The sequence below is a fragment of the Centroberyx affinis genome, unplaced genomic scaffold (assembly GCF_046629955.1).
Source record: "Centroberyx affinis isolate AG114_WGS23_722 - 3 ecotype Tasmania unplaced genomic scaffold, CSIRO-AGI_Caff_v1 ptg002955l_1, whole genome shotgun sequence".
NCBI classification, from domain to species: Eukaryota; Metazoa; Chordata; class Actinopteri; order Beryciformes; family Berycidae; genus Centroberyx; species Centroberyx affinis.
Window position 1 is genome coordinate 47,396 of NW_027281070.1, and position 26,997 is coordinate 74,392.

The window sequence follows — 26,997 nt, forward strand, 5'->3', positions numbered from 1 at the left end:
TCCTCTGTCCATCCTGCTACAACCAAATGCAAATCTTTACAACGCGCTATCAGAGTGGCTATAATGAGCCTCCCCCCCCCCCCCCGTCTTTGTGTGTGTTCAGGGAGTGTGTGTCCTCATGTGTCTGCGTGTGAAGGCGAAGGTGAGGGGGAGGTAGGGTTTGTCGCAAGTTTGACAGTTTGGGGAGTTCCTAACCTCTCATTACGTGTGAGTGGGCGACAGCAACACACAGTATGAGTGTGAATAAGCTGAGGTTGAATCGAGGGCTGAGTACGTCAGGATTACTTTCATTGAGTCGATGGGATTTGTGTGTGTGCGTGTGTGCGTGTGTGTGTGTGTGTGTGTGATAATGCTCAGTCAGTGCCAGTTGCCCAGTGAAGGCTGTAGCAAGGCTGGAGGACGGCGGGAGGGTTGGTCTACAGAGAGACGTGCTGGATCGTGCTTCTTCCTCTTTATTCTGCGGTGGCTTCTTTCAAAAGGACGAGTGCAGATATTTCCAGCGGCGGTCCCTCGATGGGCGTTGACTGACATTAAAAAAAAACAGAGTGAGAGAGAAACAGGCGGCTTGTAGCAGCGGCTGTATTTAGATCAGATGTTTTTACGGAGATCGTTTGACTGAATGGTACGTCGCTGTCACATAATGTTACATAACGGGAGGCATGCTGTTTAAATCCACTACTGCTGTTACTATTCCTATTCCTATTACTACTACTACTTCTATTACTATTACTATTTCTATTACTTCTACCACTATTACAGCTAGTACTACTACTACTGCTATTGCTATTACTATTACTATTACTACTAGTAGTTCTACTGCTACAACTACTATTACTATTACTACTACTACTATTACTATTACTACTACTGCTGCTACTACTACTACTTATACCACTGCTACTACTCCTAGTACTACTACTACTCCGACCACCCATATCGCAGCGAGCTAAAGCCGCGCAGCCGCTCTCACTGTCCCGCTTACTACAAACACGCCCCTGCTCACACTCACGCACACATATACATACACACACAGTCACACAAACACACACACACACACACACACACTCATACACACACGTGGCCCGGCTGACGTCAGCAAAGGGGATTTCCCACGCCATGTGAGAGGCTCAGACAGACACTACAAACGCTGTGTCACTGCTTGGCTGCCTCGCCTCACCACGCCGCAGCCCCGACTCCCTCTCTCTTTACTCTCTCTCTCTGTCTCTCTGGCTCTCTCTCTCTCTCTCCGTTTTTCCTCGATCCCTTGTTTTGTCGCCAGCCTGCCTGAACTTTCGCTGACTTCCACTTCTCTTTCGGCGGCTCCCAGTTCAGCAGCCGTTTCTCTCTCTTTCTCTCTCTCTCTTCTTTGGCTTTATTTTGTCTCAACAGAATTCGCTCTGCTATTTCATTATTTTATTCAACTTCCCTTTTCGCAAAGGCTGATGAGTGACAATTTTTTGGTCAGGGTTCTTTTAGATAAGAGGAACGCATCCAGGCAATTTGGAAGTGGCTTTCAATCACGCTTTCACCACACCAGCGGTTATCTCGCTGCACATTTTGGACAAAACAATTTCGCTTCAGCTTTTTCTGATACTGTTCAGCACTCTTTACAAGAATGTGCGCCCGCTTCCGGTTTTAAACGGTACAAGATGGGGATTATCTTTCACACATAAGCAGTGTAAACAACATGAGCGCAGACCTCCAAGATATGCTTGGTATGTCAGTCTCGCAGCGCCTGTGGAAAAAGCGCAGCATAAAACATAGAAGTTTGCTTGGGAGTGAAAGGTGGAGACCCACCGTTTGCACATGTATGCACTGTAGATCTCTGATTTATAGAAGTGTGCTCTTCCATCATCAATGGCCTCGGAACAACAGGACAACTTGCACAACTTGCTGCTTGTACTAATATGGCTTTTAATGAGTAATTCTATTATATCATTTCCTGTTCTGTGTCCTGAAACAAACAGTTATCGGACCAAACAGACTCATTCATGTGTCATCCCTCTGCTTTGAGTCAGCACACTCAAGTTGCTGGCTTTGCTGTGTAATTGTGCATTTTGCCTGTCAGAGGGGGAGTGTGTGTGTGTGTGTGTGTGTGTGTGTGTGTGAGCGCTGTGCAGTCCAGTCCAGTTATTGCAGGCAGCCCTGACACAGATGGTGCTCAGCGATACCACATACCAGAGGCATTGTTTAGGGAAGGCGAGCTGGAGGAGATAATTGACAGGCATAGAGAGGACCCATCCCCCCACCCCCCGTCCACCTTCCCTCTGTCTCTTTATGTCAGCCTCTACTTCTATGGTGCCGCGCACACACGCGCACGCACACACACACACACACATGCACACACAAAACACATGCGCTCACAGACCCTTTCCCTTCTCACTTTAACCCCCTTCTCTTACTAGCCATTACCATTTCTCTCTCTCTCTCTCTCCTTTCTCTCTCTTTCTCTCTCTCTCTTTCTCTCTCTCTCTCCCCTCCCTCGCTTGCTCTCCCTCTATTTCACCCTAGCAGCAGAGCCCAGCCTGGCCTCTGATTGGTGGATGGACTGCCTTTGTGTGCTATCTGTAGCGTGACGTCTCGCCGGCAAGCTGTGCGTGTTCGTGTGTGTGTGTGTGTGTGTGTGTGTACATTTGTTCATGAGTGTATATGTTTGAAGAGAGTGGGAGGTAGGGGGGTTGTTGAGGGGGCATTCACATCATGTATGCAGAGAGAGAGTGAGCGAGAGAGAGAGAGAGAAAGAGAGAGAGAGAGAGAAGAAAAAAGTGAGCGAGTGGGAGGGAGGGTCTATGTAGCGCAGCGGTGATAGCGATCACAGAGGCTGGCTTTGAGAAAAAAATCCCTCCTGTGTGTGTGTGTGAGAGAGTGTGTGTGTGTGTATGTGTGCGTGTGCGGTAGACCTATTGGCGTACTAGCGGGAGAGAGAGAGAGAGAGAGAGAGAGGGAGAGGGAGGGGGTAGAGCAAGAGAGCGAGCGAGATCGAGAGACAGAGAGAGAGAGAGAGAACGTGCGTACTAGGGCTCATGTAAAACAGGATTAAAAACACAAGATGGCTTCCTGAATGGGCTGCTGGAACACAGACGAGAGAGAGACACTGAGAGAGAAGAGAGAGAGAGGAGAAAGAGAGAGAGAGAGAAGAGAAAGGGATAGAGGGATAGAGGTGAAGACGAGAGGGAGCCGGAGTCTTCTGATGGGGATTCGGCCAGCGGACGGAGGAGTACAAACCAAGGCAGCTGAGAGGCTCAGAGGGTAACTATTCATCACCAAAGAGTCCAGAGAGAGAGGGGGGAGATAGGGAAGACTATTTTGGGATTGATAGGTGGGTGAGGGGGGGGTGGGGTGGGTGGGTGAAGAGGTTGGCGGGACTAGGGACCAGCTCGAGACAAAACACAAGCCGATCATTCAGCATCTAGACAGGCAGGGACATCTAGACAAGGGATGGGGTGGGGGGGTGGGGGAGAGGGGGGGCGGTGGGGGGGTCAGTGCTGTGCCAGATAAGAACATGCTATTGTATTACTGCTGCAATAATCAGCTCTGCTTTGATCAACCATTTCTAAGAGGCTAAGAAGCTTCCATTTATTCCTCCTTCCCCTATCTATCAACTGATCCCTCTGCATGTTTTGCCCGTCGCAACCCTCTTAAAAAAAAAAAAAAAAGCCGGGGTTATGCAGACTTGTGCCGTGCATACATTGGGAAGGCAGCGGCAAGTCTGAATAGAGGCATTACATAATTCCATAATTGAAATTGAATCCTCAGCCTGGCTGTCTCTCGTTCTCTCTCCCCGGCGGTAGAGGGAAGTGCCGGCTCGCTGTTTGAGCACAAATCGAAGAAAAGAGATTTGTGCTGGGGTTTTTTTTTTTTTTTTTTCTCGTTGTTGCAGAAGATGACAGGGAATGATAAGGGGATTGTGTGGAGAATGACACGCATGTTAACGCAGGGCAGTCCTGCTGTCCAGATTGACAAGTCTTTTTGAACGGGCTCTTGTCGCATTATTCTATTGATTGTTATTCTCTTCCCCTCCCATCTCTTTCTCCTTCTCTCTCTCCTTCTCCCTCTCTCTCCCTCCCTCCCTCTCTCTCTCTCTGTTGAATGGCTGTAAAGGTGGGATATTTTGAGGACAACAGTAGAGGCTGTTTGGTAAACCCTGAACTGGCAGTTGAGGTAAGAGAGGGCATCGGGTTTGTGCTGAACTCTGTGTGTGTTTGCATGCTTGTGTGTGTGTGTGTGTGTGTGTGTGTGTGTGTGTGTGTGTGCGTGTGAAGGACTGTCTTGTCATGTGTCATCTGTGTGTGATGTCTGCCTATGTTGCTTTGATGCTCAAGCTGTTGGTTCATCAGTATGGTTGAAGCACTTTGGAGGTTTGGCGTTGGCGGTTACCAAACACCGCAACCGGTTCTACTATTTTGTGTGAGAGTGTTTGTGCGTTAACATGTGCGTTTGTACATGTGAAGGAACACACGTGTGCTCTGTAGGTCTGTCTCCATGTATGTATGTATATGTGTAAGTGTTTGTGTGTATGCGTTTGACCATATATAAGTCAGCGCACGCTCCTTATTTCCCAGAAAAGTCTCATTTGAGTATTTGCCGCTCGAACACATGAGCTCATTATATTGGCCCTGGTATCATTGCGGAAAGGAATAAAGGCGCGTTAGGCAGCTGTCTCCCCAGCCGAGCCGCACTTCTCGGAGGCTGACTACACCCGGCTACTCGGGCTTTATCTCCAAGCCGCGGTGAGCTGAGCGGTTCAGTGATGAAGTGGCGGCGTCCTCGATTTAAAGCGTCCCACGCTGCCCGCTGATTGGTGCCAGAGCCAGGCATGTGCTGAGACAAGAGGCCGGGGAGGGGCGGCAGAGGAGGAGGAGGAGGAGGAGGAACGCTACGCTCTGGCTCAGGAGCCAGGGGGCCGTCCTTCCTCTCCTAAGTTCCGGAGTCAAATGAGGTAAAGGGAGTAAAAGTTAGTGGGTCACGCATGCGTACTCGTGCGATTGTGGACCGTAGTAACCTGTGGCGCGCGGCCGCCGAGCGCTGCTGTTCCCTGGCTTGCCGAGTCGGGGCACGCTTGTGTGTTTATACGGGAAGGGAGCTTCAGCAGCGTGGCTTCATACAGAAAGGATTTAGTCAGCACCAAACAAGCCTGTCGCCCGTCACCGCAGACTGTTGGGTAATAAGAGTCTTGTGATGTGTTCTTCGAATGCGAGAAAGGAAGCTTTGATTAGACTTGCTGTCAGATGCATTTACCACCCATAGCTGCAAGCTCTATATTAAAACATCTCCGTGTTTCTAAATGTAGGTGTGTGGAAGTGATTAGGTACAACTCGATGAAATTTAAGCCGGGAGATATATTTGTCCTACTTCACTGCGGCGGTTGGAAATGTAGGTTAGTCAATCATTTTCAGACCTCATGAGCTAGTTTAGCTCAGCTCCACTGACATATAGTTTACCTCCAAGTCCTGTCTAATCCCCTTCCATGTGTAGACAGGCTCTTTATCTGCTAGGTTTACACTTTGCCCACCATCTGCTATCTGGATAAAGACTTGTTGAACAGTCCATTCATGAGAAGCACTGCAGGCTGTATTTAACAGGTTTGTGTTTGTGTGTCTGCTTTTGTGGATTTCCTGAGCTACTGTTTATGCAAGGTCAGGGTTGCTGTGGTTGTCCTTGGTGGAGTGTTTATGTCCTGACAACCTGTTTCCCTGTCAGACATTTCCTTGGTTACACAAACACACAAACACTGTCTACAGCCAACAGATGCATGGCACCCATGATTTCTGGGCACATCGATTTAAATATGTAGTTGTATCGTTAAATACTCAACACTCCCTGCCTTAACGCAAAACGGGAATGTAAGAAACTCGCGTGTTGACGATACGCTTAGTTAAAGCCTCGTCTGCTTAGTAGCGCTGCCTGTGTTTTATTTCAGTTTTACAGCAGCTCCTCAGGGTCTTTGTCTGGTAGGTTTCCTTGCTGTTCAGGAAACGAGGGTGAGGTGAGAGGTTACCACAGTGGGACGCAAGACAGACAGACTGCACTGGCGTGATTTTTTTCCATGCTCGTACACAGGATTTCCTCTTCGTTCATCAAATGAGCCTCACACAGTAAACGGATGGGGGCAAAGATATAGAAGCCGAGCAGAAACACGGTCAAACCGCTGACTATGTGACGACGGCATGGAAAGTTCATTAATTGTATGTTTATCCTCATGTGGAATCCCCACCCTTGATCGCAAAGGGTTAACGGTGACCTAGTTTCCGTGGCAACACTGAATGACTGATGACATCATCGATGTAATTTTAGCTGAGGCCCAGCCTCTGTGGTTGGTCACATGACCAGCTAGCCGGCACTCACACGTGTGTATGTAGTAAGTGGCTAGGTATATAGTACACACACAGGAAATGGAGGGTTTGACATCACCTCTTCCATTCAGCGTTGGCTTTCAGTGTATTTACTGCTCTGTAAGGTTTCCATTCAGTCACTAATGAACTGCAGCTCTCTCTGCCCGTGTGTCACAACATGCAACCGCTGGTGTAGCGGTAAATGAAAAAGTGAGTAAACTATGAAATCCAGTCGGTGATGATCATAAGGCAAACGACTACCAATATAAACAAAAATCAATTACATTTTCAGAAAGGCATTAATTTATCTTTTTCCCCTTAACTTTCCCCTCCTATCTGTTGCATCAGTTTGATAGAACTTACTAGATGAATTACTATAAGCCAGACATTGAACAACTGTTGGAACTACAGTGAATCATGTTGTGTGGATGTTGCTGTGGCTGTCCCTCAGGCTTCATTTGAGACTTGGCTCTCAAAGAAGCCTTTCTATGAAATGACATCCCAAAGACTAGCAAACATTACATATGTGAAACATGACTGAGTCATTATGGGATCCCAAATGACATTTCAATGTATGTAGTCACCAACAATAGCCTCCCATTCATGCAATCATGTATCAAAGAGGGACTTGACGAGCTCTGCAGTGTTGTCATGTTTCCACTCTAATTAATGGCAGCTAGCAGACGTTTGTCTCAGCACTGTCTGTCCCACCACACCGCTCATAGTCCTGCATATACCGGTGAACATGGCTGGGCACAGCCTACAGTAAGTCCCGGCCTGGATCGATGCCCCGCATGGCACGGTGAGCCGTGGTTGGTGGCTCGACGGCACCGATGGTGGTGTCTGTGTTTGATGACAGAGGGAGGCTGTCAGCCGCCTGGTGCCGCAGTTAATAAAAAATGAATGGAAAGAGAAGGGGGAGGATCCCTCAGCTGTTGCTCAAGCTCTTTAACTCTCACCTCTCTGGTGACTGCTCTGCTGCTCCCACTGGGAACCGGCGCTCAGTTTAAACAATCCTGAATCCCACTGCTGTAAATGACTCCACCAGGTTTTATGTAACACAATGCTACAGCTGTTGGAGTTTTCATTACACGATAATGAGACATGAAATTATTCATTTCTGAACTGGTGAAAGTATAGTCATGTGAATTCAGTGGAGGCTGATGACTTCAAAAGGTGAGGACAGGTCTCAGTAAAATGCAGGACAGGGCTGAATACATTAAAAAGGGTAATATCCCAAAAAAAACCATGGCATGAGTCTACTGTACTCAAAAACTCAACAACCTCATTTTTAAGGAATAAATTTGAAACATTGTGTAAGATCATCCATGCCTTACAATAACCCATGTGGTTGTTTGCTGTGCGCCTAATGCCGGGTTGATCATGGATAGTGAGGGTTTGTGTGTTGCTACAGGCGAGTGCTGGCCCTTTAAGCTGGGCTACGCCTGACTTGAACATATGGGAGGCTAATCTTAGCCCAACTCCTGAGAGAGACAAGGCTGGCAACCAGCCACTGTGCAGGGCTGAGGAAGGTTTGTCTCGCTTTCTCTCTCTCTATCTCTCTATTTCTTTCTCTCTCAAGTCTCCAAATTTTCTAATTGAACCCCAGTATATTTTCCCAATAATTTACCACAGAAGCATTTAGACTTCATGTCCTTAACCCGACAAAAAGTGCTCTATTATTTGAAACAACAATGCATGATCTCTTTGTGGTTGCATCATCGTCCAATCAGACTTGACCTCTCAGCTCTTTTTTCATGACGAGGCACACAGTCGCCTGGTAGGCGGTGGTACACATTGTACCGTTTCTGGAAACCATGTTTTCCTCCTGATCTCTCACTCATCTTCCATCCTTTTCCCTCTGTCTCCTCCATTGTCTTTCTCCACTCTCTTTGTCTCAGCCCCTTTGCCAGATTCTCTAACATATATCTGTTCGTCGCTCCCTCTCTTAAAGTCCCAAACCTCGAGCACAAAGAGCTGCCTCTTAAAAACCACCCCCTTCTCCTCCTCCTCCTCTGGTGTCGTTGTTGCTGGAGTGTTTTTTGGCGGCTCCACCCTGCCCAAACGCCCCCCCACCCACCACCACCTCTCCATTTTTTCTCTCCTCCCCTCTCTGCCTCCTCCTCCCTTTCTCTTTGTGAGGAGTGTGTGTGGGTTGCGGGGGGTGGGGTGGGGGGGGGGGGGGGGGGTAGTAGGCCTTCCCCAGCTGGGCTGTTCGTGCTGACTTGCACGTGCCGAATGTCAGGAGTTATGACTCAGAGTGGATACCCTACACTCTATAATCTATACTACCGTCCACACCCAAACACACCCTGAACCTGACACTATCCTGGCCAGGGGGGGTGACAAAGAAAGAAAAGACAAAGAGGGAGACAAAAATATACAGCTCAAATACAGCTAAAGAGACAGAGATGCAAGGATAATGTGACAAGGTGATGATTAAATACGGACAATATGTTGTCACCTGTAATAGATGGATGGTAGAAAGATAAATAAATACATGCATGCATACAGCACATACATAGATACATGTATACATATTGTTTCTCGTTGTTGCAGAGTAAATTTATTATGTACAAAAATTTCAAAATAATCGCAGTCATCACACAAACAACTCCATCCTTCATACTAATCAGTGACATCCAAAACAAAACACATGAAGCACAAACAAGTCACAAAAAACAAACCTGACAGAGATTTCAGTAAAGACCTTATTCTTAATTTCTAGCCAAGCTGAAACACTTGTGCTGCTTCTATTCTGGTTTAATATAATGCACTCAGTGCTATTCTGCAGCCTCTAGTCCCTCCCACTAACAAACCCAATGACCCTTAGTGAACAATCCAATACTGTACGCAGGCTGGCGTGTATGTATGTATGTGTGTGTGTGTGTGTGTGTGTGTGTGCGCTCATGTGCGTGCAGATGGAGGCAAAATCATCCAAGTGTGCTCCTGCATTTGCTGCCCTGTGTGGATTTGAAGGAGGCTTTAGTGTGTTTGGCTGCATTTCCTCGCCTCTGCGTGTGTGTGTGTGATGAGAAGCAGGGGGGGCAGGAAGAGAGAAAGAGAGCGATGGATAAAGCGATAGAGAGTGAGAGAGCGAAAAAGAGAGAGAGAGAAGGGGGAGGAGAGAGAGAGTCAGAGAGAGTGTGTCAGATCAGATGACCTTGATGCCATTATACTGGAGGGTGGGGGTGGGGGTGGGGGTGGACAGGGGGGGTTGGGTGGGAGGCGGAGTCAGCGGCTGACAGGAAAAGATGGGAGGTGGGGGGGGAGGACCCTCCTGTCAGGACCATGATGCTCTGGGTCATGTGATTTGTTTTATGGCTGCTAGATATAGGCATGCATTTGTTCCCATGACTGCTTTGTAAAAAAATAAAAAAAAATAAGGAAAAAACTAAATAGGTCTAAGAAGTGGTTTTTCACTCTGAGTGGCACAAATCCTCCCACATGTAAGCTGAAGTGGCTGACTAAGTGGAATCACATCAGATTTACAATGAAGCCCTACGTTTTCCTCGACTCTTAGAAAGACAGCCCCCCCCCCCCCCCCCCACTGTGGCCATGAATCAGAACAAGTCGTTCTTTATTGTGTTTTGTGTGTTTAATACCTCGCAGTCCGCCCACCGGTGTGTTGGTAAAGTTTAAAAAGCTTGTTTCGATGTGTGAGGGTTGTATATCAGGGCTTTGTTCGGAAGAAAAGACAAAGATGACTCAGGCTTAGTCATATGCGAGACAACCCAACACACTCTGCCGAGGATGGACTTTTGTTGTCAGTCATCCCTCCTACTACCAAGACCTTTCCTCTGCAATGCTGAGAAAGACAGAGCGAGAGAGACTGAGAGAAGTGAGAGAGATGGAGTTAGAGGAAGAGAGAGAGGGAGTTGAGGGCGTGAAACAGCTCATTTGGATGATAATTTGACTAGGTTGTGAGATGAACTGATCGCTGTGAGAACCAGAGTCTCTGTCGTACCTCCCTCCTCATGCCGGGCTACAGCAGGTTTACCGTAAGTGTTGAAACGTACTTGTTTGACTGTCTTTTCCCAGCTGATTTTCACTGAATGGTTAAAATACATGGGTTGTTTTTGTAAATGGTTTTCAAGTCCTTGAAGTCTCATTGCCTGTTGCCATGTGAAGTAGTATGATAGTAATCTGTCATGTTATGATATGTTCTAGTTGAAAAGTAATCTATTGTGTTCAGTCAGTGATACACAGGGCAACTTTTTGGGGCAACCCTGTGTGGCAGCAACACCCTCGGTATATGGTTGCCTCAGTGTATGGCTTTAATCTCTCAGGAACCTATCATTCTCAAGATGACTAGATCTTTGAACCTGCGCCTCACTTTGTTGCCTTTTTCTGGGAACACTGCCCATCTACATTCCCTAGTAAATCACTGTCCTTTTGTCTCGTGGTCTGGGCAAACAAACATACAACAAGTAACCATACATGATTGTGGTAAACACCAGAGGCAGTGTCTTGTTGAAATGACACACACTTTATGCCGTTGGTCTTGTTTTCTGAGTCATCAAGGAGTGTATGTGTCAGAAACAAAAATCATCTTGTTAGACTTCCTTTCTGTTGAAAAGCTGCATTGGATTTTATTTTAATTTTTCCACATAAATCCATTCATAAGTATATACAGCTTGCGGTTTGGCATCTGAATTATGTGCTGGAGACAGTGGAATTTGCTGTGGTGGAGTTTCCTTTTTCTAGGTTAATATTTTGCACTTGTGTTTGGTGTTGAGCCACATGTATGGAAAGAGATTAGCACCAGCAGAGGTTGTTTTTGTATTGCATAAATTTGAATTTGTCATGCTCATATTGCATCGTTGAATTCAAAAAATGAATTAGTTGAACAAAATTATTAAAAGATTCAATTTGTAAGGCACAATTTGAAATTGAATGCAATAGCTTTAAATTGCCTTTGATTATAACTTACTGTAACTTTTAGCTAATTGTTCTCAATTTTTCCCAATTCAAATTTAGTTTTCTTGATTCAGATTGAGCTGTCTGAGACTAACATTTGGGCATAAGGGACTTCTTTTTTCTTTTTTTTTTTTTTTGAGTGTCGACTAGAAGGCAGTTGACACTCAATATTGGGCGAACACTCTTCACTTAGCCAATTATAAGCCATGTGGCACTGTGCCTTGTTCATCTCCTCAGCTGATTTAGCCTTATTCTCCTCACTTGGTGAAAGCTAAACTGTTGTTGTTTAAAAATTTACACGTGACCTAGTTAACTGCTAGCTGTTGGCTAGGCAGTGGCTAATGGCTAACTAGATTGTTGGGAAGATAAATGTTGAAAATAGTGATCATTTACATAATTTCTTCTAAAACATTTTTTTTTTACATTGCATCGCTCACTGTGGTGATATTCTACACTACCACTGCTATCCAGATATGACAATGCAGCAAACGGCTGTAGGCCTGCCAGGCTGCAATACACTGTTTGTAAATATGATGTATCAATGCCTTTTATGCAGCCCAATATTAGTAGCTAGGACATGCGGGTGTTTTGGAGAGAATAAGGCTCGATGATTGGCTGAGGAGATAAACACAGTGCCACGTGGCTTGTGGTTGACTTGGTAAAGAGTGGGACGGACCCACTGTCGGGAGCTTGGAGGAGGCATGTGCCTTCCAGCCGACACTCAGGGAACAAAAGTCCCTTGTGCCCAAATGTGTGTCACAGAGTGTTCAATCTGAATTAAGAAAACAGTATTTTAATTTGGAAAAACTATTTTGAAATTATAGTTAAAAGTTGAATTAAATAATATCCACATTCAATTTCAAGCCATTGTGCTCAAATTCAATTTTTGAATAAATTTTACAAATCTATATTTAATTCAGTTCGATATTAGCATGACAATTTCTAATTAATTGTGCAACCAGTATAGGCATACAAGCATACCAGAGACAGCACAATGAGCTGCAGGACTTACTTCCAGTTTCATTGATTAAGTTTGATTGTAAGCTCATTAAGATGATATTTAAGGAAGGTAGCAAAAGAAATCTGGCTTGAGTGCTGGTCCATAAAATTATGGCAATGTGATGTAATTCATTTCTTGTTAACTTTTTATTGGTTCTAACTGTGATGACTGCTGGTCTGCCTAGGAGGTTTCTCTTAGCTGAAAGACTAGCCCCCATACATTTGAAAAGATGTTTTCTTTATAAGCTATAATTAAGAATTTATTTTGACAAGTGGTGTTTAGAAAGCTGTCGTCGCTTTGAGAATTCTCTCCACTCATAGCTCTAACGTTTCTGATAAACGTCAGTGTTCAAGGACGGGAGAAATTCATGCTGTTTTCAGTCTTGTGTTTTTTAGACAAGGAACTATGGGTGGTGATCTAGCGATTCAGGGGTTAAGTCGAGGGAGCGAGAAATGCTGTGTCATCGCAGCCGGGGGGAAAGCGAGTGCGAGTCGGTAGGGTGAATGAATGAGCGTGTTTGTGTGTTTGTGTGTAGTGTTGGTGTTGGTGGTAGAAAATGGGGGCTGGCAACTCCATGGTTTGTCATATGACACATGTGCCCACCCTGTGGTGGAGGCGGGCATCCCGGTGGGAGACTATGATGATGATGATGACGACGATGAGGTAGCAGCTACGTCATCGCCACATGCTTTTCCTACCTCTCTCCCTCATTGGCATTTCCTGGTCATGTGACCTAATGCTCTACTTCTCCTCTCCTTCCCTTAGTCAGCTTAGGCTGCGCTGTTTGTCTTTGGGGTTGACGTTCGTGTGTGTGTGTGTGTGTGTGTGTGTAGATATATATATACATGAGCGTGTGTGTGTGGCAAGTGGCGTATGCGATTTACAGGACCAGAGAGCGAGAATGTCAGAAAGTCTTGGGACGGTAATGCAATAAGCTTTGCTAAAAGGAGAAAAAGGGGACAGAAACCAAAACAGAGAGATATATCGAGAGAGAGAGAGAGAGAGAGAGAGGGAGATTGCGAGAGCCAGAGAGAGACAGAGATCAAGAGAGACGGAGAGAAACTGAGAGAGAGGGAGAAAGCCAAAGTGAGAGAGATAGTGAAAGGCTACTGAAGTTAATCCAGCCATAGCGCAACGCAGACGGCACACGCTCAGTAATAATAAGAGAATAATGCTGCGCAGGAGCCGACAACGATCTGCATGGGGGAGACGGCCATGTTTTTTTTCCCCCCTCCCCTCCTCTTCCTGTATAAATCCAAAACTCCAGCAGTGACGGAGAGAAGAGGAAAGAAGCCACAAGGCCGGTCAGCCAGCAAGTGGGCGAGTGGTAGCCAGAGCGAGTGGAAGCAGCCGGCGATCATGATGATCATGATGATGATGACGATGACGCCAAGGCAGAGCGATGGTGAGGCGAGAACGACGGGGAAGGACGTTATCGTAGACTGGTTAAACCCCTGGATAGGAGAGGGAAAGATGGAAGGCAGGAAGGTGAAGGAGAGACGGCAAAGTGTGGCGTCCTCAGTGAACCGCGGTGCCTTTGGTTCCTTGCGGCTGCCGTCTTCATTTGGCAACAAGCCGCCAACCCTCTTTCTGTTTGTGCCCTCTCCTTCTTCTTCTTCTTCTTCTTCCTTTTCCCCCAATTACAGAACCAAAGTCACATGAATAACTGAGCGACTTCTCCGTCTTCTTTTAACTGTTTCTCTCCAGAGATGCCCGACTTCCCTCTTTTTTTTATCTCTCCTCTCCTCGCTGTCTTCCTCCTTGCCCTTCTCTTCCCTGCCTTCATCCTACTCCTCTTGCTTGCTGTTGTCAAACTGTCATCCGCCGCTCGCCCTCCATTGCCCAGCCTGGTCCTCTTGTCCTCATCCCTCTGTCCTAATCACATTGCCGTCGTTTTTTCCGTTCTCTCCGCCCGCATAGGTGAATGAGTATGGAAATTATAGGCTGTTGGGGGATGATTGAATGTAGAACGTATTGGCACCCTCAGAATCGCCTTGAGCCAGAAAGCTTCATCCTCGTCTGTATCCTCCGGTTCCTGGAAGAAGGGCTAGGGAGAGCAGGTGGAGGCAGCCAGCGAGCTCTTCCTTCTCCATACAGCCTGGCCGTGGGTGAGCCACTGTCAGCCACAGGTGTAAAGGCTGAGGCTTTTTTGTTTTAAGCGAGAGATGGACAACAGGCACGGACGTGGATGAGGACGGGGAGATGGAGCTGGAGGAACCACCATCGGTCGATTCTCCTCTGGCCCAGGGCTGAGCCAAAACCTTGACGCTCGAACACGGAAGAAAATCTCCGCGAGGAAAACCAGCCCGTCGGTTTGCAGAAGGCATAAACGGACAATTTAACGTCGCTTTTCTTTCCCTCTTTTTCATTTTCCCGTTGATGCTGCTGCGAGTCGAGATTGTGTGTTCGTTCGCCCGACGGCTTCTGGTCACCGCTGCACTCAAAATCAGAGCAGCTCTCACATAGCCGAAATTACCATTACCGGGCTTTTTTGGACTATACACATAACATAGTGTTATATGTAACATAATCTAATGCAGTAGAGCTATTAGTTTTCAAGGGCGTGGATAGACAGAGACAGAGAGAGGTTTTCTCATTGGTAACAGCTCTGCTGCACTGTGCTGTTTCCTAGGCTGCCGCTACTAGCGTCCATCCCCCCCAGCTCTCTCTCTTTCTGCTCACTGCACACTCCTCCATTCCATCGTACGTGCCCACTGTGGCTCAGATAATGGCCTCTCGCTCTGCACACACTGAAGAGAGCGGGGGGAGGAGATGGAGGGAGAGGCTGAGCGAGAGGGAGGGGAACGGAGGGAGGGAGAGCGACTGAAAGAGAGCGAGCGAGCGAGAGAGAGAGAGAGAGAGAGAGAGAAGGGAAGGTGGGGGCTGCGAGGAGAAGCCGACTGCAAGCGTAGGAGAGAGAGAGAGAGAGAAAGAAAGGGGATATTGAAAAGGGGAAGGGAGGAGCAGAGAGAGATAATGAGAGAGGAAAAAGGAGAGAACAGAAAGCGACGGCCGTAAGAAGAGGAAAGAGAACGAGAAACGCGCGTGCTGTGCTGGGGGGGAGGTGTGTTATGTGTGTGTGGCTGCCTGGGTGCGTGTGTGTGTGAATGCATGCGTGTGTGCTTCAGCGCTCGCTCTGTCTGTGCGCGGCGCAGACTGGAAGGAATCAAAAAGGAATACAACACTACAAGGCCGGATCGCTTGTGGGCTGCTCTGCCGGCGAGCGAATCTCATGCTCCCCCTTCTGCTCTCAGACCAGTAGCTCCGTCTGGACGTCTAGGACCATGTAAGTACGCGCCGCTGGTTGTCGGTCCCGCAGCCGGCCTCATATTGTCACAGGCTACGCTTCACGTTCCTCCTCGGCACGGCAGGGAAGGAAGGGGTGGGGGGTGGGAGTGGGGGGGGAGAAGGAGGAGGACGAGGAGGAGGACGGGGGGTTGCTGTGTATCTATGTGTGGATTTAGGTTCAGCTGTCCCGGGCTGAACTTAAATCCCCACCGCCGCTAATATCCCTTCACACCCTTCTCCTCCTACCCCGCTTTAGCTTTTATTTTGCTGTTGTTTTGTGCTGTCAGCGCATGAGGGGGCATCTGTTCTGCTCCGGTGGAGAGGCGTATTAGGCTCGTCTCGTTTAAAAGGACGCCCAGACCGGAGGGTTTGCCCTAACAGGTTCTGCAAGGTCTCTTCCGGTTGGGCGTGTTGATGTTTTGGGAGCACTTTGAGGTGTGTGTGTGTGTGTCGAGCATGTATGGATGTGTGTGTGTGTGTGTGGGAAGATAGAGAGTCCTGGCAGGAGAGTAGGTTGTGGCATGGTGTAAATATTTGTCGGAGCACGTGGTCTGCACTGTCAGAGGCGCCCGGCTTGGTATAAGGCGTCTACAGGTATAAGTACGTCTATTGTGAGGGACTCCATGTCCAAGCTCTCATTGTGTGGGTATTAAGGGAATTGTCATTATGCTGGTTGTGCACTATTGTAATAGCTGCTGTACCGGCAAAACTGAGTATAGTCCAGTCCTAAGTGTGTCAGCTTGAGTTCGCGCTTCACAACTGTGTGACTTTTCTAATGCCGTCTGTGGTACAGTGTTTTTGTACATGTAATTCTGAGAAAAAGAGGAAAAGAGAGTGTCAGTGTGACTGATAGTGTGATTGTGGGTTAGGCTGTGCAGTGTTGCGGCCGCACTGTTTCAACACTGCAATTCTCATAACTGCCGCGCATGACTCCCCCCTCTCTTCCTCCTTCCCGTCTGATCCCACTGATAGTGCAGACATGGGGCCTCTCACGTATTGCATGCCGGCTGTTCACTGCTCCCCCCCCACCCCACCTCCCACCAATACCACCGCCACCCCCTGGGAGACACACCAGACACCCGGCGCAGAAGGTGGATTCAAAGGGCCTGAGCATACTGCCCGTCCAGTAATTAGCCACTTCAAAGGCTCATTTCAATAATATTCAAATGATGGGGAAGCTGGACGTCTAGCTCACTTCCACTGTCAACCACTGATGGATCTACAAACAGGAGCCATCTTCTTCTTTTCTCTAGGCTGTAGATGATAGCATGCTGGGTGGTTCATCTGTCTGGACCAGGGACTAGCTTAGATTTGTGTCAGGGTGTGAGGCCATCAGCCGGTGTCTTCTTTTGAGTCAGACTGTGACGTGCCTTGAGGTTTGTTTGTGTGCGTGTGGGGATGTGTTTTTTTTTTATCTGTTATTATGTCTCAGTTGAGTTTTGTCAATGTCTTCTGGTGGGGCAGAAGTTTGCTTTTAACCTGAACTGTGGTTAATGCCAGTTGAAGCATAGTTGCAGGTTTAAGACTTTAGTAAAAAAAAAAAAATAGTAAGTGTGCCTTTTTATGCCTACTAGGGCTATTCGGTGTGGGAATACACTGTTCAACCATAACATGAACTCTGTCAATGATTTCTGCATGTGCCCTTGGATTATCTTTGTTTGCTGTTCTTCCTTAGACTCATTTAATCATAATCTATGAGTACCAGACCTGGGTTAGTATTTGCAAATTACTTCTTAAGATAACTGTTTTAAGTGAATTGGAGAACCAGATGGTTGGGCTTTAACACATCAAGACAATTTAGATAGTGTCAGATGAGTAATCATTCACAGAGAAGTATAGTAAATTGACTTTCAAATAGCCTAAACTTTCTTACACTCCATTGTGGTGAAGCCCATCCAGCTGGTGCTCTAAGCAGGCTAAAATACACAATTCTTTGCAAATATTATTTGGCCCAGGTCTGGTGAGTAGACCTGTGTTTGCACTGTTTTCAGTGTAACTACTAATGTAGTGACTGTCCCCATTCTTAAAGAGGAAGTGAGCTATATGGCTGTACTGATCAGCTCCTGGTTAACATTATGAAATGTATGTCATGGTCTTTCAACCTGCTTAAAAAAAAAAAAATAATGTGTCTAATATCTAAAATATGAAAGTAGTGACTCTTCACTTAAATTGTGACCCGAATGCAACATGTTTTTGCAATACTGGCAATGTATTTAGCCTTTTCTGTTGCCTGGAACTTCTCTCCTCTGAATTTGTTCGATTAATTTGATCACTTTTGCCCTAGTTACTCAGCTACAATAAGTGCTGCTGCATTGTCTCATTAGATATACTGGACAATGGGATGCAGCAGTCCTGAGGTCATCATGAGGACTCTGAATGTCATTATGATTACATGTATAATTCATATTTCTCAGATAGAAGTGGGGGGCATACTTGTGATGCAAAAGCTACCTTTAAATTTTCATGTCTATAATTTGGTGTTGTATAAAGGACATTAAAAGTGTTTTTTGTCCTGTGTAACTTTTGTCTCACTCCAGGCAGCTTGACCTCATCATACAGGTCAAATAGTGAGTTTCTGTGAGAAGACTCCATCTCAAATAGTGATGCATGAGTATCTCTTCTAGTCACAATTCCAGCCAAAGGGAGGTTCAGGTGTACAGCAAGTGGTTCAGTTTGGGAAAGTACAGGTGGGCCTTTTTCAAGTGGCAGGAATCAGTTGTAGTTCCTACTTTGCCTTGAAAATCAATGATTTAGTTACAAAAAATATATATTATTTGTGCGTCCACGAGAGGGAGGCTTTAACAGGTGAAGTTGCATAGCAAGTGGCCTGTATATATGGCCTTTATTTATATATGTATATTTTGCTTCACCTCTCAGTATGTACTTACTGCTCTACCTCCACTGCATACAGAGATGTTTGTTCACTCCAACTGCCTATTTTGCATAGCCCAACTGATCTGGAGCAGGATGTATTTTTATATACAACAGTGAAACAATGTCACATGACCTTTGACTTAAACACTTGCCTGTTATGAAATCACTCTATTGAAGCAATGGTTAATTTAGTTTTCCCTAGCCCTACTGACCGGTCTCTGCAGCACTGTGTGTTCTGTATGTGAGAGGTGGGAGAGAAAGAAACTCTGGCTAAGAGCTTGGAAGAGTGGAATGGATTCTATTCTTACTTTAATGTTTGTTATTTACTTTTCTGGGTGAATGTTGTTGATTGGTTTCTGGAACATGATATATATAAATGAAAATTACTAATTTGTTGACAGTGATCATGTATGAAAATGTACAGGGAAAACATTGGATGTTTATTCCAAGTTCATGCCTAATGTTTGTGCAGTATAACTTTGCGTATCTGTCCTGGGTTTATTGGCTTCTTACAACCTCACTAACCGCATTCCCTCTCTCCACGTCTCTCTTTCAGACTGTTTTGGAAGTCGGTTCGGTGGATGGCCCCAGAAGAGGAGGCCAGATGGAAATTGGGTCACATGACCGCCTCCAGGAAGGCGCGCTGAGCCTGGAACCGGCCAATGGGGTGAGTCGCTACCCCAGCGATGAGGAGGCATCTATGGAAACAGAGCAGCAGAGGGCAGGAAGCATGCCTCCAGGGCAGGGCTGGGTGCCGGGGCACAGCAAGGTCAGTGACACCCAACAGCAGCTGCCCTGCTGGAACAGCAACAGTGGCACAACCCCTGGTGAGCCTGTCCACCATGCAGACATGGAGGATGCCCGCAACCTGGTGGCTTTCTCTGCCATTGCTGGCTCCTTGCCTCCTTCCTCCTCTGCTCCCCCCCTGGTGCAGCCTAACACGTCTCAGCTATACGAGAAGTTCACCCAGGAGATGGGTGCTGAGGGGGCTGAGGCCAGGCTCTCTGCAGGAGCTCCCGAGAGAGGCTGCCAACCTGTGGAAGACCTCAACACCCTACAGACAGCACTGAGCCAAGCCAAACATGGACACAAGCCCCCCAACTGTAACTGTGATGGGCCTGACTGTCCAGACTACCTGGAGTGGCTGGAGAAGAAGATCAAGTTGGCAGCCAATGAGGATCACGGGCCCTGCAAGATGGCAGATTCTCCTCTGAAATCACAGCCTCACCTACAGCAACCCCACTCGCATCATCACCACTCGCCCTACCCCCAGGTGAATGGAGGAGGTCACCGTCTGTCCACTTCATACCATCAGCAGCAACAGGGAACCCTAGGCCCTCACCCAGACCAAGTGCCCTGCTCCAAACCCCCCATCCCCTGCTCTCCACAGGTGCTCTCCATAGCAAAGGAGAAGAACATCAGTCTCCAGACAGCCATCGCTATAGAGGCCCTCACCCAGCTGTCTGGTACCAGTCCCCAGGCTGTGGGCTCTCCAGGCCAGGCCTCCTCCAACAGTAACCTCCATCAGCACCACCATCACGCCCAGAACATCCCTTCACAGCCCCAGAATGGCGCTCGCTTGGTCCCGTCCTCCCCCGGTCCCCTCTCGTCTTCCTCACGCTCACAATCCGTCCCTCCAGGACTACACCCCAGCCAGCAGGCCCCAGTGTCCTGGGAGCAGCACAGGCCCCAGTCCCAGGGCCAGCCACCCCATGCCTCCCCTCTCCCATCCTCTACCTCTCCCTTCCCAGGTCAGGGAAAAACCCCAGGCTTCAGCCCCCATCCCCGGCACTGGCAGCAGGGCTCAGGCACGGGCTCTGACCAGAGGAACCAGTGGATGTCCATGAAGTCTGAGCCTCAGTCTCACTACTCTGCTTCACCTCACAGTAGCTCAGATCCTATGTCAGAGCTCAAACAGCTGCTTGGTGACACCAGTGGTAAGTTCAGCAATGCTACCTTCAAGCTCCCTATCCCACACCAACACAGCTTGAATGAGAATGGAGGTATCCAGGTCCAGGCCCAGGCCAACCTAGGGATGGCCAGGATAAAGCAGGAGCCAGACTCTGGTGAATACTACCATCACACTGCCTCCATGGGACATTATGGCATGGCTAATGGCCAGCAGCAAGGCCATCACTACCCCGGCCCCCCCCTGTCTCCTGGCCAAGCAGCCATCCGCCACTCCACTCAGGCAGCTCTGCAACAGCACCTTCACTACAAGAGGAACCTCTTCTCCAACCGCCCCTCTGGCTTTGGAACTCCAGGCCCACGGACACCTCAGGCCTGCCAAAACTTGAAGAAGTGGTGGCCCCAGGTGGGGACTGAAGGTTTGCCCCATCTGGCCATCAAACAGGAGCCTAAGGAACCCAAGAAGAAGAAAAGCAGCCAAGGTTCTCCTGCCATCAAAGCTATGAGTGGGATGCTAGCAGGCCCTCCCTTGCCCAAACCCAAACAAATAGTCATCAAGAAGACCAAGCAGAAAGCCTCCTTGCCAACCTTCCTGCCTCAGACTCAGATCACCATACAGAAACCATCAGCCCTCATGCTGGACAGAGCCCCGGCCCTGGCCAGCCTGCAACCAGGTTTTCTCCCCTCTCTGCCCCTCCTCAGTAACTCCACTCAGGCTGCTGCTGCAGGCCTCCCTGCCCCAGCCCAATCTCAGGTATTCATTTCCAACTCCTCAATGACTCCCTCTTCCACTGTTCCTGCCTTGTCAGAAAACACTCCAGCCCTCATCGGCCCTCAGCCCCAGCCTGTGGCCCCTGTAGCCCATGCTAGCTCAGAGGGAGCAGGCAGCCTGGCCTCCAGTGACACCAGCACCACCACACCTCTGACCTCCACATCTCCATCCAGCGCCTCACAGATACCGAGCCTCACCAATGTGGACCCGAAGTATGAAGAACTGATCCGCCAGTTTGAGGCTGAATTTGGGGAATCCTCAGCCCTAGAGCCACCTGGCAGTAAGCCCATGGAGGAGACGCCAACAGCCCCTCAGCCGGGAGTGAGTGAGTCCCAGCCCAGTGCTAACTCAGGACCAGACAGGCCCACGTCACCATCCACCACCCAGTCTGCCCCCTTAACTCTCACCGCTCCACCCAGCTCCATACCTCCTCCAGCCGACCAGGAGATGGAAGTCGACAAGGACAATGAGTCAGAGAGCCAAAGTGAAGCAACCTTGAACCAGGCCTCCACAGACAGGCCCATGGAGGAGCAGTGTGAGGGGGCCCTGCCTGTCTCTCGGCATCAGGAGACCTTCCTGGACCAGCAGCAGCAACAGCCCACTGTGCTAGAGGATCCCTTCAGCCTGCCGTGTTCTCCGCTGCCCAAACGCATGAAGATCGAAGCCTCGGGGGGAGTAACGGTCCTCTCCACCACGTGCTACTCTGAGGAAGACACACCTACTAAAGACAGTCTGCCCTGCTCTCCCTCCCTCCGAGGCTTTCTGGAGTCTCCCCTCCGCTACCTGGACACCCCCACCAAAAGCCTGCTGGACACCCCTGCCAAGGACCTCCAAGCAGAGTTCCCCATCTGCGACTGCGTGGGTAAGTCATTGTGTGTTTGTGTATGTGTGTGTCTGTGCCTGTGTGTGTGCTGGGAGATGAGGTCACTACCAGCCCACATACTACATTAACACTTTTCAAAAAACACACTCATTCATGCCCTCCAAAATACCACACTACTCTAAACATTACCCATTCACCTCCAAGTGCCAGCACAGTATGTAGACCCAACATTTTAACACAACATCACAGCATACATATTTTGCATGGGAAGCCCAAGTGGGAAACAACCTTTTAACCTGGCAGTGTTAGTGCTGTGCTCCACCTATAAAGCTACATAAGGAATTGAACCCCTAACCCTGGAAATGTTAGTGTCTTGCTCTATCTTTTGAGCTACACAAGGGCCAGTCCCACTAATGCTGGCAGTTTTAGTACCTTGCTCTACCTATTGAACTACACAGGACCACTGTCAGGTGATTCAGTCCCCTTCTGCTCCAGCTCCTCTGTCTGGACGCTTGTTGCATGTGTCTGAGAATGTGTGTGTTGCCAGGGTGTGTGGCTGGGTCCATCCAGTCTGCTACAGTGTGAGGCACTGAGGGCAGCAGGCGGGAACAATAGTGGTGGCAGAAGGAGCCTATTGTGCTGGTTTGGGTCTGGCAGGCATGCAGAACAGAGCAGGACGCTCAGTCAACCCTTTGTCAGACAGAGAGGGGTTCAGTTTAACAGCCCGGGTAGGACGCTGCTGAGGTTGTTAGTTTATAGCGGAATAGATAGATAGGCCTGGAGTAGAGATTTAGATTTAAGTTTAGGTAATACCTCACTGTAAAACTTCCCAATAAATTCTCCTCATCAATTGCTTTAAGAAACAAATTGAGAAACAAGTTGTTGAAACAAATAAACGCCCGGGCTATTAATGCAAGTTTCACTGTGGATTATACACTTAGGTATAGTTCCAAAAAACGGTGGGTCCAGTCAGTGATCAGCATCAGGCAAACAAACATCAATTATGTTTTAGAAAAGCATTCATTTATGGTTTTTTTTCTTATAAGACTCTATCTTTACATAACTTGCATCGGTTTGGTATCACTTAATATGATATATACTATGCATACTAGCACAGCGCTGATCTATAGTTACTCAGCCAATCAAGCAATCAGCATATTACTTCTGGACCGAGGCTAACTTCAACCTAGTCCAATACTTACCAATAATGGGGATTTTTGTCTTCAGAGAAGCCTGCCCTAGCTGCTAGTGGGTGTAAACTGGTGGGCTTCGGAGGGTTAGGTTTGACGGCCTGGTAAATGGACCCTTGCTGTCCCTAAACAGTGGAGTGGGTGCTCAGTGGGGGGAGAGCAGCTGCAGGGAAACACTTGCTAGCTGTGTGCTGTTACCAAGAGCAAAGGCCAGCAGACAACGAGTCTCCATAGTGAAGCTTAGTTACACACTGCCTTGTCAACACCCTATAGCGCAACACTACACTGGAATGAGACTCCCTCCAACACACACAGACACAGTACACATGAATGTTAGTACACACGCACACACTCGCGCGCGCACACACACACACACACACACACACCACCAGCACCCCCACCACCACCATCACCAGCACCATAACCACAGGCTCATTCCCTTTGCTTCCTACCATTTACTCTCTGATGTCTGTGAGAATAAACAGACAACACACACACACACACACACACACACACACACAATTTCCACAGAAGAATTTGGTATGACTCCTCCACTTCCTGCCCTGGGCCACGCCCTGCACCAACATGGGAATGTGACCTCAGATTAACTCTGAACCAGAGAAAATTAGTGTGTGTAGAGTGTGTGTCCACATTTTAGATAATTAGTTGACAGTTTTATATTTTACATTTTAGTCATTTAGCTGATGCTGTTATCCAGAGTGACTTGAATGAATGCAACACTAATATTTATGATAATAAAGAAGTGCTATATACAGAAGCAAGAGCCAAGCAAAACACTTAGACATTTTAAATCAAGTTCATGCTTTTTTCCACACAGAAGCTGGTGGAATTAGTTTCCATACAGGTGAAAAATCCTGTTTTAACAACACAGCAAACCTTGCTGCAACAGTGAATGTAAACTTGTCAAAAGGCAATGCAAAGTTCAGCAGTGTCTTACATTTAATACACATTCAGCTTCGCAGAATCGCATACAAAACATTGTAAACATTCAAGTCACAGGACATGGTAGGTAATGCATTATTGGAACACACTCACAGACACACAGCATAAACATAGACATACACATACTGTACACACAGACACACCCTCCCCACTGAGCAAAAGACGTGATTTCAACGTCGCGTCTATGCTTTAGCTCTCATATAGCCCAGGATCATTTCGGCTATGTATAGACCTATTTTAGACCAAGAAGTAAATACATTATTACAATGAATAAACATCTGTAAATACCAAAAATATGCACCAGAGAAGTCCTGTAGACTAGCCTACAAGATAATTATCTGAGTACAAGAAGTAATTTCAACATTGCGTCTATGCGTAGCTCTCATATAGTCCAGGATAATATTGTCTATGTATAGACATCTAATAAACTTTCACTTTTCAACCCCATTTAAACTTAATTTAGCCTAGACGGCTATGGCCATTTAGATGTGTTTTAAACGTCTAATCAACGTAAAATTGCTCAGTGGGTCCATCCCCTTTTACACTCACACACATCCTGAGTCATCCATCACTCCCTCAAAAAGCTTTTGGTTTATATAGTGTCTCCACACACTCACCACACCCTACAGTCACAGCCCTGTGTGTGTGTGTGTGTGTGTGTGTGTGTGTTCGTCTGTGTGTGAACATGCTGGTTTGATGTTGCAAGCAGTTAGTTAGTACATACTCATGTTTCCCATAGATGGCTTGACTTCATCAAGATAGCTGCAGCACCTTATTACTCTTTCTATCAGTTACAGAGAAGATGTTGTCTTCACAGTTTGTCCAAAAAAGCAGCATGAGCTTGAACTTGCCAGTCTGCTTCAGGCAGGACAGTATCCAGGCCCCTGTAAATGTCTCCCCCCACTTAGTATGAGTAGTAGGGAAAATGTCCATTGATTTGAGACCAATGTGATCTGCACAAAACATGTATAACAGCTATGTAGATTCCCCAAATAAGACATTGTTGGTGCTGCTGCCAAGACTAGCACAAAACGGATTAAAATGCAAGAATATTTCATGCTGAAGCATAGTTTCAAGTAATCTACATTGTCTCATCATTCCTCAACTTGGAAAAAAGAAGCAAATTGTAGTAGAAGTGTGGTATTAACGCTCACGATAACAGGACAACCAGACTAAATTACAGCTGTGATTAGGTAGATTTCAGTTTGCTTTATGGACTGGCATAATATATAACACATCTTTAATAAGAGATTTAGTGGATCATACATTATCATTGCAAATTGTAAGTAACATTTGTGTATGTCTCAGTGTTACCTCAGTGTCATTTGCCATAGTGCTTTTGTTGAGGATTTGAACCAAAGTCTTGTATAACATCCAGGTCCTGTTATGTGCTCTCATGTTGTGTCCTCACTCTGTACTGTTTCTATTTTTCTAGAACAAATCCTGGAGAAGGATGAAGGACCCTACTACAATCACCTGGGATCTGGACCTACTGTAGCCTCCATACGAGACCTGATGGAGATGAGGTGAGCCTCCTCTCCTCTCATTTCCTCTCCTCTCTTCTCTTCCCCTCTCTCCTCTCCTCATTTCATTTCCTCTCCTCTATTCTCTTTCCCTCTCCCTCCCTCCTCTCCTCTTGTTTCATCTTTTCTTCATCTTCTCTCTCTCCCTCCCTTCCTCCTCCCTTCTCTTGCTATCTCCCTTTCTCTGAGCCTCCCTCCTCCTCCTCCTCCTCCTCCTCCACTTTCTCTCCCTCCTCCTCTCATTCTGTCCTCAGGGAATCCTTGACCCAGAATCCAATAGGAGGAACAGGAAATATCAGCATCATCAGCAGATCAGAGACAGAGTGAAGAAGCACAGAGGCAGCAGCAGACGGTAGCTGAGAATGAGAGGAATGAGAGAGGAATAGGAGAGGAAGGGTTGGAGATCAAATCTCAGAGAGAGACAAAGAGACAGAGATTGAAGTGTAGGAAGCGATAGTGACAGAGAAATGGAGGGAAGAAGAGGGGGAGTGAAACTGGAATAGTAACTTGGATGGAAATGGTGCACTAAGATCAAGTTCAGTTATTTCTATTAACAGACCACTGTTTCTATTTTAAGGCTGTAATGTGCAATTTATAATCTACAAATAAAAGCTATATTTAAGTCTTATTTCACTAATTTGTATACATCAAGCTTGCCTTTGCTAGTAATTTAAATTGAAAACGATCTTACAAATAAGTTGAAGATAAAATCCAAGTGGGCTATATTTTTATGACTGAGGCATCAGATGACATTTAGCATTAGTTGTGTTGACTAACAGATCTAATCCATGTCACATGCAGAATGGTGTGTGGACAGCCTCACCAAACCAATCTATTTATTAAATTTAGGAATGAACACTAGCTAGCTCCCCTGCTGGCAATTTTAATAAGCAAAGTGCAGCTGTCAAGCTTCATGAGGAAGTTGCTGGTTGCAAAAGGATCTTACTAAAACCTAACAGTGATCAAAGGTCAAATTACATTTAACTGTTTGTTTGGCCATGGTATAGCTTGGATAATCCATGGTGTCTGTTTTCCCTAATTAATGTCCTCATAGAAGGCAACACTTCCACTTGGTGGACCCTAGTAATTTTGTATTTTGTAGCTGGATGCCTTGTCGTGTATTATGCCTCATAGTAACAGTACTGAATATTGTACTGAAGCTTGGAATCCAAAAGAGTAATCAATGTATTCACCCATAAACCATGAGTCTTCTGTTTCTTCATGTTTGGCCCACAGTTGGACTGGCTATTATTCATTGTGAGGCTGGATTTCAATAGGACCAATGAGCCATCTATCCCTAGAGAGTGCAGGTTTTGTGGGGGGTTGTTAGGCCAGAGCCCAGTTTTGTTTGTTTGAGAGGTGACGTAAGACCTAAAGCCCCCCATAGTTCCTGGTTGACCTTTG

General features: G+C 47.1%; 1 protein-coding gene across 4 annotated transcripts in view; it reads left to right on the forward strand.

Moving 5' to 3' along the window:
• Positions 1 to 2,987: 2,987 nt before the first annotated feature.
• Positions 2,988 to 26,997, forward strand: part of tet3 (tet methylcytosine dioxygenase 3) — a 35,654-nt gene continuing 11,644 nt past the window's right edge. The window contains exons 1-4 of one of the 4 annotated variants that reach the window (XM_071536886.1): positions 2,988 to 3,249; positions 4,102 to 4,161; positions 18,971 to 21,956; positions 25,506 to 25,596. In XM_071536886.1, the coding sequence (XP_071392987.1) occupies positions 19,019 to 21,956; positions 25,506 to 25,596 (3,029 nt within the window). In that variant the 5' untranslated portion in view covers positions 2,988 to 3,249; positions 4,102 to 4,161; positions 18,971 to 19,018. Of the gene's footprint in view, positions 3,250 to 4,101; positions 4,162 to 10,174; positions 10,334 to 13,530; positions 13,658 to 15,181; positions 15,539 to 18,970; positions 21,957 to 25,505; positions 25,597 to 26,997 lie in introns of those variants that run through there. The other 3 variants (XM_071536883.1, XM_071536884.1, XM_071536885.1) reach the window with 3 other exon arrangements.